This window comes from Phyllopteryx taeniolatus, chromosome 14, assembly GCF_024500385.1.
Source record: "Phyllopteryx taeniolatus isolate TA_2022b chromosome 14, UOR_Ptae_1.2, whole genome shotgun sequence".
Taxonomy (NCBI): Eukaryota; Metazoa; Chordata; class Actinopteri; order Syngnathiformes; family Syngnathidae; genus Phyllopteryx; species Phyllopteryx taeniolatus.
Window position 1 is genome coordinate 16,897,845 of NC_084515.1, and position 11,681 is coordinate 16,909,525.

The following is an 11,681-nucleotide window of genomic DNA, read 5'->3' on the forward strand; positions in this document are numbered from 1 at the left end:
ATTTCGTTCAACACTTTTGTGTACTTTCGTCTACTTTCGTCTACGTGCTGTGTTCGTAGTTCAAAGTTTGATACTTTGATGCCCGCACGGCGCCTCAGCGGCCCGGAGTGCGGATGCCCCGGCCGGCGGTCGGTCGGTCGGTCTGTCAGGTGCCTGCGAGCGGACGGTGGGATGCGGGGGTGCGGGGGTCCGCGGTCCGCGGTCCCGGTCCCGGTCGTGATGACGGCCGACGCTCCGACGCTCCGCTCTGGTCGGGGGTTCACCGAGCGATCCGCCGAGGGCTCTCTCGGCGTCGGCCCGGACGCCGGTCGTCAGCCGCGGAGGACGGAAAGTTGTCTTTTTGACTTTGGTTCGAATGGCTCGGGTTAGTGAACCCGGTTCAAGGCGGGCGTCGTGTCCGCCTCGCGTGCTGCCTTCCTCCGCCTCGGCTTCATGTTCGGCCGCCTCGCGGAGGTCCTCCCCCTGCGGCGCTGGGCGGAGTTTCCTACCGGAGCAGACGCTCCTTTTGTCGGATCTCCTTCGACTTGACTCCCCGGGGCTTCGGGCACAAAGAAAGGGCGCTGTGGATGCGAACTGGGCGGCCGAAGCGCCACGCAGTATTCGGGAGCGTGCGGGGTGGCCAGCGGAACCGCAAGGTGAGTCCCGAGTGGACTTTTTTTTTGCCCACTCCGGCGCGTTTTTTGGTTTTGGGCCTCGTCGCTGGCTGGCGCCGTATTGTCTTGTGTTCATGGCGGCCTCTCGGTGGAGGCTTGTTGGCTGCGGCCTCGAAGAGCGAACCCACCGGCACAAACAGAACCGCAGCGAGTCGGCCGACATTGCAACGACATGTGTTGTTGTTGTTGTTGTTGTTTTGCTCTGAAATGTTTGATTCCATCCCCGATTTTCCTTTTCATCATCTTGTGTGGCACACGTGACTCGCTGCACGTCGTGACTCCTTGTGTTTTTCTTTCACGTCGTCCTCTTTTTGTACATTTCAGATTCCTCTTTTGGTTTTTTTGAAACTCATTTCGGATGCCGAAAGATTCCGGCGGCTTGCCTTCGTGCCAGCGGAAGTTGAGTGCTGACTCCTGCCGCGGAGCATGCGCCATTTCCGCTGAGAGACGTCATCATCCTCCGTGTCCGACGTTCCAAGATTACGATTTGTTTGATTATTTACGCCCAAATATGAAATTCTGTCAAAATGCTGCAGTCTGGTTGGATGGGCCACTTCAATTTGAATACAATGCCGCAAGAATTACGATTAATGGATGATGGCTTCTGGAGAAATGTATTTTTTTTTTGGGGGGGGAAAGTTTTGACTTGATATGACCAATAGGAAATCTGGCTCCAAAAGCTTCAAATTGGAGTCGAACGGTCGAACTCGCTTATTTGTCGTTTGGCCTGCTTCTCGAGTGAGCCCGACCGACTGCCGACCGGCTGACAAGTTTCACTTCAAATATCCACTCGCGGGCCGAAATTCCGAGGGAGGAGTCCTCAAAGTGTGGACGCGTGAAAATGAGCGTGACTTTTCAAACGGCCTCGCTTGCCCTCAAAACTCAAATGAAATGCCGCAACTGGAGCACAATGATTGGGAAGAGCGGCGTTGGCGTCCTTTTTGATCATTTTCTACGGTCCGGAGGCCTTCGAAGTGCGCGTTCCGCCATTTGTTTGAGAAGATTTCAGAAAGATGGCGGCCACAGGTCCGCTGCAAATCCGAGCGCTAACACCGAGCGTTCCCCTCGGAAACGCCTTTCTCGGGTTTCTCCGCCACCTTTGCGCGCTCCCGGACGAATTCCTCTCGGATCCTCCGCAGCGCCGTGGTCGCGGCATCTTAAACCGAGGGGCCCCTCGTGCTTGGCAAGGAGGAAAAAAAACAATCCACAGCAGAGTCAGGACAGTTGCCGCCAAGCGTCGGATACTCAGGGCGTTGCGAGCATGCGTGTGCGTCGTGGTGGTGAAGCAGCCCCGAGTGGTCCCGCCACATCGAAGGGGTTCGGACGGCTTTTGACACAACTTATACATACCGTATCATTGTGTGTGTGTGTGTGTAAAAAGTGGAGGGGGCGGAGTCAGCTGGAGCAGACGCTGCGCGATGAACGGCGGCGGCGTTTCTGCGCCTCAGAGCGGCAGACTCAAGACCATCAAAGGTAAAGACCGGGAACGCGACGCTGACGACGGGGACAATTCTGACGACGGTGCGGCGCTTGTGCCCGCTCGTGCAGACGAGTGGCGTCAGGAGGACTGCCTGAGCCTGCTGGAGCGAATTCGCAGCCTCCTGCCCGACGGCGACGCCATGAAGTACAAAACCACCGAGTCGCACTTCGACTGGGACAAAGTGGGCTTCGGGAACTTCACGGGAGAAATGTGTCGGCAGAAGTGGAGCAAAGTGTCCACGGAGGTACGCCCTCTTAATCTTCTTCAGCTTCTTCGGAGGTCACGGCAAGGTCGTTGCGTCTTTGTTGTGTTTAGGTGCGCAAGTACAGAACCATGACGGAGCTCATCACGGACGCCATCGAGTTTGTGAAAAACCCTTACAAAGGCAAGAAGCTGAAGGTCTGTCTCACTTTGCGTATTTGCAAATTCTCCTCATTCAGAGGTCGCGGGTTTGAATTCCTGTAAGGAAATTGCACGTTTGCCGGAGAAACGCCCCGCGAGCACGGACGGGTACTCCAAAAAGATGTTAGCTTCTTTCAATGTGTCGCCTCGGTTCAATCTATAGCGCTAGCGTGTCAGCTTCATTGATTTTGTGCGCGACTCAACAGACGCATCCCGACTTCCCCAAGAAGCCCTTGACGCCGTACTTCCGCTTTTTCATGGAGAAACGAGCCAAGTACGCCAAAATCCACCCCGAGATGAGCAACTTGGACCTGACGAAGATTCTGTCCAAGAAGTACAAGGAGCTGCCCGACAAGAAGAAGGTTAGCTCGCACCGCCGTCCGGCCGAGAAAGCCAACCAAAAACTGAGACCAGCGCTTTTGTTTCGTTGTCGCAGCAAAAGTACGTGGCCGAGTTCCAGAGTGAGAAGGAAGCGTTTGAGAAGAACATGGCCCGATTCAAGTAGGCCGCGGAAAAAATAACGACCGGACGGCGAGAGCGAGATTGCCGAATGTTGCGTTTGTGCGGCAGGCGCGACCATCCCGAGCTGATGGAGGCCGGCAAAAAGTCGGACCTGCCCGAAAAGCCCAAAACTCCTCAGCAGCTTTGGTACAACCACGAGAAGAAGACCTACATGAAGGTGCACCCGCAGGTGAGGATGAAGATGATGACGACGACGGTGTGTTGGAAAGTCCTCTTTCGTAGACTACTTGAGGAAACAAGTTTTTCTAGTCCAGATATTCTTATTTTGTTGTGTTTGTATACAAAGAGCTATTTACATGACGTGAACAAAAAGAGAAGAAGCAGAGGAGAACGAGGGCGAGACGGCCGGCTGTCCTCTCGCTCCCGGCGCTCTCTCTCTCTCTCGCTCTCACGCAGTCAGATTCGCTGCATTTCCGTAATCGGAGGACATTCCCACCAGCCCTCGGAGAACACAAACAACATCTCGCCGACGTTACGCCGGAGTTAATGGAACGGTCAAACAATCAAAGAATATATTACGAAGGAAAGGCCGCTAAACCTGATCAATGTCAATCGAAGTCGTTTTGACCACTCAAGGATGGGCGGTGACGAGGAAGCTGTTGCTGCCTTTCCAGGTGAGTCAGAAGGAGCTGAAGGAGGTTTTGAGGAGACAATGGTCGCAGCTGTCGGACAAGAAGAGACTCAAGTGGATCGGCAAAGCTTTGGAGCTCCAGAAGGACTACGAGGTACGGCAGCGGCGAGAACACCGCGACGACGACAAACACACAACACGATAAAACAACAACAACGGCAACACTGCAAACAACACATTCCGACAACGATAACGCCACACGGCGCGTGCGTGCGTGCGTGCGTGCATTCAGGACAGCATGCGAGCGTATCACGAGGCTCATCCGGACGCCAGCGCGGACGATCACGTCCGCTCTGTCCTTACCAAAGCGGAAAGACAACTCAAGGACAAATTTGATGGACGGCCAACCAAACCTCCTCCGTGAGCAACACACACACACACACACACACACACACGCCGCCAAGCCAGTGCCTGCTCGTGCGCGTCATTTGCTGTTTTAGTTTGTATTTTTTCCCGCGCCTTCCGCAGTTGAAAGCGGGCGCTCGCTTCTGTGCACAGAAGGGCGGCCGGCGTCGACAACTTTCCCCCCCCAAAATCGACTTGCCCGATTCCTGCTAAGAGAGCCACGTAACCCTTTTCACGTGGTTTTGAACGTGAATTTGTCGTGTCGGTGTCACGGGACGACCGTGTCGCTCCGTGACAAAAAGGAGTTCGAACCCCGTTACGGGGTTTTGGGAAACATCCTGTTCAAAATGTCCACTTGTTTCGACGATGTCAATATTTTCGATATGCAAAGGGTGAAATGACATTTTCACGTCTTTCATGACATTGCCGATTTTTGTTCCGGCAGTAACGGCTACTCGCTGTACTGCGCCGAGCTGATGGTGAACATGAAGGACGTCCCGAGCACGGAGCGCATGGTGCTGTGCAGCAAGCGCTGGAAGATGATGACCCAGAAGGAGAAGGACATGTTTCAGAAGCGCTGCGAGCAGGTTTGCCGCCGCCGCCGCCTCTCGTCCTGTTGCCGCGCCGACCGTCGTCGTTGACGTTGCCGCTTGTGTTTTCCCTCAGAGGAAGAAGCAGTATGACATGGACCTGCACAGATTTCTGGAGGTACGCCATCGTGTCTTGACAAATGGACGCGCGGATTTTGTTGCGCACGCGTTCACCTCGCGGGATTTCCTCTCCTGCAAGTCAGCGCAAAAGCTGCAAAAGCCGCCTCTGATCTGGTCTTTCCGGGGAAGAAAATGTCACGTTCCTCTTGTCGCTTGCTATCAGCACCAATTTTGTCATGATACAAAATGCATTGAATTCGTTTTAGTGAAGCGGTGTCACAGCACTCGACTTTCTCGACATTTAGTTTGATTACAACCGGGAGGGAGAGCCTTTCCAAGAGTGTCCCGGTCCACAAACATATCCAGTGAAATCTCAAAAAAGATCAGCCCCGCCCGGAAACATTTCCATCATGCGAGCCCCTCGATTTACTGCGGTGCCTTGAGATAACGTTTCGATTTCTTCCATGACCGTGCTCTTATCTCAAACATATTTCCCCATTAAAATGAATGCAAATGCAATCAACCTGTTCCAGTCCCTCCCTCCCCCAAAAAAACGTCACCATTTAAAAAACAACAAAAATGTAAACATGAGAAGAGAATGTCAAGATGTCAAGTTTTTCATAAAGTATAATCAAGGCAAAAGTCACATCGAAGTAACTTTGTGTCTCGCTCTCTCCCCACACTCGCTCGAGCCGCGCCCCCTCGTGCTCTTCTGGAACGGGAACACGCCACGCCGCGTCTCTCGTCAGTGGTTACGCACCGCAAACTCTTGTTTTACGTCTTTGAATTGGAAAACTTGCGCTCGACAGCGCGGCGTTGTGTCCGAACGCACGGTGACATTCGCACTTTCATAACGTGACGCGTGCCGATGCGCTTTTCACCGAATCCTCCACATCGACGCCTCGCGTCGTCTGCGGACACGCCCCCGTGACTTCCCCGCCGCGTGAAATGGATCTCGTTCGCAGCTTCAAATTTGTGTTAAACGCTCAGCCGGTGTTATTGTTTCCATCTCCCGCTCGGTTGTTTCAAATACGCAAAGTGCTTCTCTTTGTTTGAAAGTGACTTTGCAAGTCAACTCCAGCTGGTAGTGGCATCGCACAGCTTCAAGCCTCTTTTTCGAAGAATATTTTGCGTATTTTCCCCACCATCGGGCGCACCGTATCAAAAGGCGCAGTCTTGAGTTACGGGGTCTCGTTCTGCATTCAACGCACACGTAAGGCATTATCGGCATGGGAAAACATACGCCATGTTTTTAAAAAGGCAGCGGGAGCAAAAGTGAGTTCGCTTGTCCTTGATTGAAGTATTGAACAATGCACTCACGTTATTTTTATTTATTTGTATTATTTTTTTTTTGAATCAACCCTCATCCACAAATCCAATCCTCATCCAAGTCCTCATCTTCTGTGTCCCGATTGAACAGCCGGGCAAGTTCTCCATCCATCACGCCGGGTTCGCCGCGCGGCTCCTCAGGAACGATGCCGGCTTTTACGAAAGCTCGAACGACAGCGCAAGCGGACGCGTTAGCCCGAGCGTCCGCAATCCCTTCACAAATTGTGGCGCCGCCTCCTCGTCTTAGCAAAAGCTGTGTTCGCCATCTGTCATCCATGGCTGCCACGCCGCTCGCAACTTCACTTGCCCTGTTACACCGACGGCCGGCGGTCGGAGCTCATTAATCCATCGCCCGACTCGGGCCACCTCGCCTCGTTTTTCTTTTTTTTTTCAACTTAAGAATTGCTTGTCTCGAAATAGACCTTGCAGGCCAGTTATTCCAAAATGTGATTTCTTCGTTTTATAATTAGAATCAATTGCCACAATGTTTTCCCCGTAGAATTTGGAGCAAAAAGTGAAAGGAACGAATAGTCTCTGAACATCAACACATTCTTCGTGGCTCAAGAGCATCTGTGGACGAAGCAAGGCGGCGTTGTCCATGCCAAACTTTGCCTTTGGGGTCTCACGGGTGTGACGTTGTCGATGTTGTTGTCGTGACGTCCGGCTAAAGATGTCGCACGGCTCTCTCGCAGAGTCTCCCGGAGGAGGAACGAGACCGAGTGGTGAGCGAGGAGAAGCTGGGCGGCGCCCGGGTTCCGGCGGGCGCCGTCTCCAGTCCGCACAGAGCCAAGTCGCCGCCCGTCAAGGTCCCAAACTTTGCTTTCTTCCACAACGTTACGCAATGTCGGTCAACCGGGAGCTCTTCTCGTCCTCTTTGTTCCGTTCCATCTTCAATTCAAATCGCGAGAGGTCCGGTCGCAAATGATTTGTCAGGGCAAAGGTCGGACGGACGCGCGGCCGGGCGCCTCAGCGTTTCGATTTGCGTCGCCGACCCGGCCGTGCGTCCATTTTCCGTACCGCTCATTCTCCCGACTGTGTCGCCAACGTGCCGGAGAGCCTATCCCGGCCGACTTTGGGCCAACTGGTCGCCAGCCAATCGCTGGGCACGTAGAGACAAACAAGCGTTGACGTCGCACGCACGGACGTCGCGTTTCCGTGGTTTTGCACCGGAGAAAACCCAAAGTTTTCAAACGGTTCCGATTGAAAAACAAAGAACACGAATAACTTCTGTACCTCGTTAAACGGGCGCAAACACGTCAGGCCGACATTTGGTGAAGTACAAATTGTAATTGGACTGCAACTCAGAAAGGCCGGCCAACAATTTGAAAGTAGTAGCGCAGGCATCTCGGGCATCTGGTACATTTCGAGCAGCACCGAACAGGCAGACGGAGCCGGCAGAGGCAGTAAAACAGGATTTGGTTGACCTTCGAGTAACATCTCGCAGCCGCTTTGCTTTGCCAGCGAAACGTCGTTGAACGCTCGTACGTGTGGTCCAGAAAGCCACGCTGTCCGGAGGCAACATTGCTTTGCTCTTCGTCGAGTCGCGTCATGCGGATTCTCGCTTTCTGGCTCGCTTTCGAGGTTGTCTGGATGCTTTCACTTCAGAAGTGCCACCTCACGTTCGCGCTTTCTAGTCTCGGTTTTGAGCCGGCTTCCGGGAGAAAATAAACGCGCCGGTCCGTCCATTCGTAAAAACTTTGAAACGGGCAAATTGCTTCGGCCAATCTCCCCGAGAAACAAAATTGGATTGGCTCGTTATGGCGACGTGATCACAACACCATAACGCTACACGTCGGTGACAGCGGCAGACAAAACGCGATCTTGATTTAATGGCAATTCAATTGACCGTAGGTCCGCACGAGACCTTGAATCGGTCCGGTCAACCATTTGAAGATGTCCGTGTAAGATCTTAAAAGCTCGTGTCCTGCGCGGCTCCCACCGCGGCGCGTAGAGGCCGCAGCGGTCTCCCCTGGGTTTTTCCGCACGTCGCAGCGGCTCAGCCGTTTATGATGTGATGATTTGTTCGGCGCCGTCTCAAAGTGCTTCTCGTTTGTTTGATTGGGAAGCAATCAATTGTTTCTCCTCCAGGAGGAGGCGGAGCCTGTGCTTTGGGCACCCCAGGGCACCAGGGAGCGACGTGACCCCAAGAAGAGCGGCAAGCTTCCCGACACCCCCAGAACGGCCGAGGAGATGTGGCAGCACAGCGTCGCCGCCGACTTCCTCACCAAATGCAGAGTGCGACCCCCGCGGCGGGCAGGCCTTCGCAATAAAAGCGGTGTCTCCTTCACAATCAAATCATTTTCGGGGGGGGGGGGTTGTCGGCACAGAGCGACCGCAGGAAGGCGCAAGCGGCCATGGAGGACGCGTGGAAGGCCATGGAGAAGAAGGAGAAGATTCCCTGGATCAAGAAGGCCGCTGAGGACCAGAAGCGATACGAGGCGCCTGACATATTCACCTTCTTTCTTTACTCGTATAGTGTCGGGATTTACTTTGAGTGGACTGAGAGAGCTCCTAAAATATCCACTTGGAAATCCCGTTCCAGTGATTGCGGAACGATGAATGATTGCGAACGCGGTAACGACCTTCGCAATCTTTCACTCATTCCCGATTTCTATATAGTTGGCTAACAAGTCCACTCAAAGTTCACTACTTTTCAAGATGAATTGTGGAACACATTGAGGTGACCTTTTCGGGGATAGCCTTTACTTCCAACAGTGCTACAAAATGGCCAAGTCACGATTTCCTGATCCTCATTGGGGATCGCCATGGAAACAAAGAGTCACGTGAGCTAATGATGTCATGTTTTTGGTGTTCCGCAGAGGGAGCTGTCGGAGCGGAGGCCGAGTCAGAAGAAGGCCAAGTTTGACGGAGAACCAAAGAAACCTCCGGTGTGAGTGCACCGGAAGCGGGGGACGGACGGGCGGGCTTATTCTCGACTCACCCCCCTCCCACTGGCCTTATCCTCCAATAGGAGCGGCTACCAGATGTTTTCTCAGGAGCTCCTGACCAACGGGGAGCTGAACCACTTCAGCCTGAAGGAGCGAATGGTGGAGATCGGCAAACGTTGGCATACGCTGACGGCCAGCCAGAAGGACGCGTACAAGAAACACGTGGATGCCACGCAGGCGCGATACCGCGTGCTGCTCGACGCGTGGCTGAAGGTACCCCGGCCCCGCCTACCCCGTTACTCCTTTGTCGACCAACGAACGAATCGTTAATGAGATCCTGCCGCTCAGTCTTTGTCTCCGCAGGACCGCGCCGCCTACAAGGAATTCTCCTCCTCGGTGAGTCCGTCAACTACCGACCGTGTGCATCTAATGCGCACGCCAATGTTTGCGACTTGACTCATCTCCCACGTCCCCCTAGACTGGTTGAAATCCTACGTCTCTGACCACACTCAGTTCATCAACCTAGAATCCCAAGCATTCCCAGTTGCCAAAGGTGCAACCCAGGTCAACCGTGACCTGCGACTGAGAACAAGCTTTCATTTATCTCTAGAATAGCTCCCTTGATAGTCTTGAGATTTCATTGTACCCTGCACAGATGCGAGACACCCTGTGCCAGATGTAACAAAGCAGCCCCACAACATAACAGAGCCTCCTCCATGTTTCACAGTAGGGACAGTGTTCTTTTCTTGGTATGCTGAATTTTTGCATCTGTGAACATTGAGCTAATGTGCCTTGCAGGTCCAAAAGTTCCAGTTTTGTCTCGTCCGTCCAAAGGACATTCTCCCAGAAGCTTTGTGGCTTGTCGGCAAGCAGTTTGGTGAATTCCATTATGGCTTTTTGGTGATTTTTTTGGTTTTTTTTTGGCTCAAATAACGACGGATGGTGCGATCTGACACTGATGTCCCTTGACCTTGGAGGTCACCTTGAATTTCACAGGAGGTTGTTGAGGGCTCTTTTGTTACCTCCGTCTCTTCAATTTGTCATCAATTTTCCTCCTGTGTAAGATCAAGCTGCTCGGAGATGGTCTTAAGACCTTTACCTTTAACAGGCTTGTCTATAATTTTCTTTCTAATCTCCTTCGCTTCCTCTGCTCCATGTTTAGTGAAGTACACACCATGTCGCCAAACAGGACAATCATCACTTGGCACCATTAAAATAGTTTGAAGACACCTGTCATGGTCGTTAGAGGACACACCTTGTTTGAACATGTCCCTATGGTCAAATTGTTTTCAATCTTTTGTAGGGGTACCATCATTTTTTTCCCAGGCCTGTTTGTTTTAAAAAAATAATTCTGTTGAACCACAACTCAAAAGCAATGTCTGAATTTTACATTTTTCCTAATTACTTTTGTCAGATTCAAGTTATGACTGTGACCACTGTGGGTTTTTCTTTAACAGGGGTACCAACAATTTACCCACGTGAAATTAGTCTGTTCATTTTACGAGAATAGTTATCCATCCATTTTCTGTCGCGCTTGTCCTCACGCGGGTCGCGGGCGCGCCGGAGCCCATCCCAGCTGTCATCGGCCAGGAGGCGGGGTACGCCCTGAACCGGTCGCCAGCCAATCGCGGGGCACATACAAACAAACAACCATTGGCACTCACATTCACACCTACGGCCAATTGAGAGTCTCCAATTCATGCATGTTTTTTGGGATGCGGGAGGAAAGCGGAGCGCCCGGAGAAAAGCCACGCGGGCACGGGGAGAACATGCAAACTCCACACAGGCGGGGCCGGGGATCGAACCCGGGTCCTCAGAACTGTGAGGCAGACGCTCTAACCGGTCGCCTCGCCGTGCCGAGAATAGTTATATCTTTTTAAATTTAAATCACTTTTTATGAAAAGTACAGATATCAGTGCAAGTTTGTTGGATGAGCAATGTAAATGAGATTGTCAAGTTATACTCAGTTTAAAAAGCGATGAAATTGTGTTTTGGCCCATCACGTTATGATCGCTATCTGCACTTTGAAACCGCTAACCCCAAAACAACAAATGTCCTATTTGAGTTTTGGTTTTTACCTTGTGTGCTTTGAAAGGCACCTTTCAATAGCAGTGAAGTCGATTTTGTTTTGCTCCCTCCCGCAGAAGCGTCGCAGTACATCGAAAGCCGGCAGCGGCCCCGCCCCTAAAATGCTGGTGACGGCCAAGGGCAAAGCGGCGGCCTCCAAGGTGGCGCCTCCCGCCGCGGCCAAACGGGCGATGGCGTACCGAGCCAAGGTAACGAACGGGCAGCTCGTCGCTTTTGCCCCCGACGGGTCGCTGATGGGTGGCTCGCGTTCACAGCAGGACGTGGTGTCCGACTCGAACGACGACAAGAGCGACTCGTCCGACTCTGACGACGACGACGAGGAAGACGAGGACACGTCCGGTAGCTGCGACAGCGAAGACGACGACGACGAGGAGGAGGTGACCTTTCGTTCATGAATTCCCAATCGCCGCGGCAACCACTTGACACTCTTTTCACCGCTCAGCACGACGACGACGATGACGACGAAGATCAGACGTCTTCCGACCGATCCAGTGACTCGGACTAGCTCCGCCTGCTCATTGGGGATGGGCCATGTCTCCTTGTGGGGGAGCTTTGTTTTTTCTCAGACAGGAGGTGGGCTTTGTACAGAAAGGGGAAGGGGTCTTCTTCAGAAATAAAAGCACTTTTTTTTTTTCTCTCTGATTTAGGGGTTAGTGTCTGAAAGTGCGCCACTCAATGCAACCCTCAAATAAT

At 52.8% G+C, this 11,681-nt stretch overlaps 1 protein-coding gene across 12 annotated transcripts; it reads left to right on the forward strand.

Annotated features, from left to right (window-relative positions):
* Positions 1 to 41: 41 nt before the first annotated feature.
* ubtfl (upstream binding transcription factor, like) lies at positions 42 to 11,630 on the forward strand. Of its 12 annotated transcripts, none has more exons than XM_061796989.1 (21): positions 42 to 635; positions 2,035 to 2,126; positions 2,202 to 2,377; positions 2,449 to 2,532; positions 2,742 to 2,897; positions 2,972 to 3,036; positions 3,106 to 3,226; positions 3,672 to 3,782; positions 3,921 to 4,048; positions 4,479 to 4,620; positions 4,700 to 4,741; positions 6,705 to 6,818; positions 8,101 to 8,247; positions 8,340 to 8,450; positions 8,832 to 8,902; positions 8,984 to 9,173; positions 9,249 to 9,296; positions 9,699 to 9,800; positions 11,045 to 11,176; positions 11,246 to 11,365; positions 11,431 to 11,630. In XM_061796989.1, the coding sequence occupies exons 2-21, from the start codon at positions 2,072 to 2,074 to the stop codon at positions 11,491 to 11,493; spliced, it is 2,178 nt and encodes a 725-aa protein (XP_061652973.1). In that variant the 5' UTR covers positions 42 to 635; positions 2,035 to 2,071; the 3' UTR covers positions 11,494 to 11,630. The 12 variants fall into 12 exon arrangements, 10 of the variants coding, with proteins under 10 accessions (XP_061652973.1, XP_061652972.1, XP_061652974.1 ...); XM_061796988.1 differs by having other exon boundaries at positions 51 to 635; positions 11,243 to 11,365; XM_061796990.1 differs by having other exon boundaries at positions 51 to 635; positions 9,264 to 9,296; positions 11,243 to 11,365.
* The last annotated feature ends 51 nt before the right edge of the window (positions 11,631 to 11,681 follow it).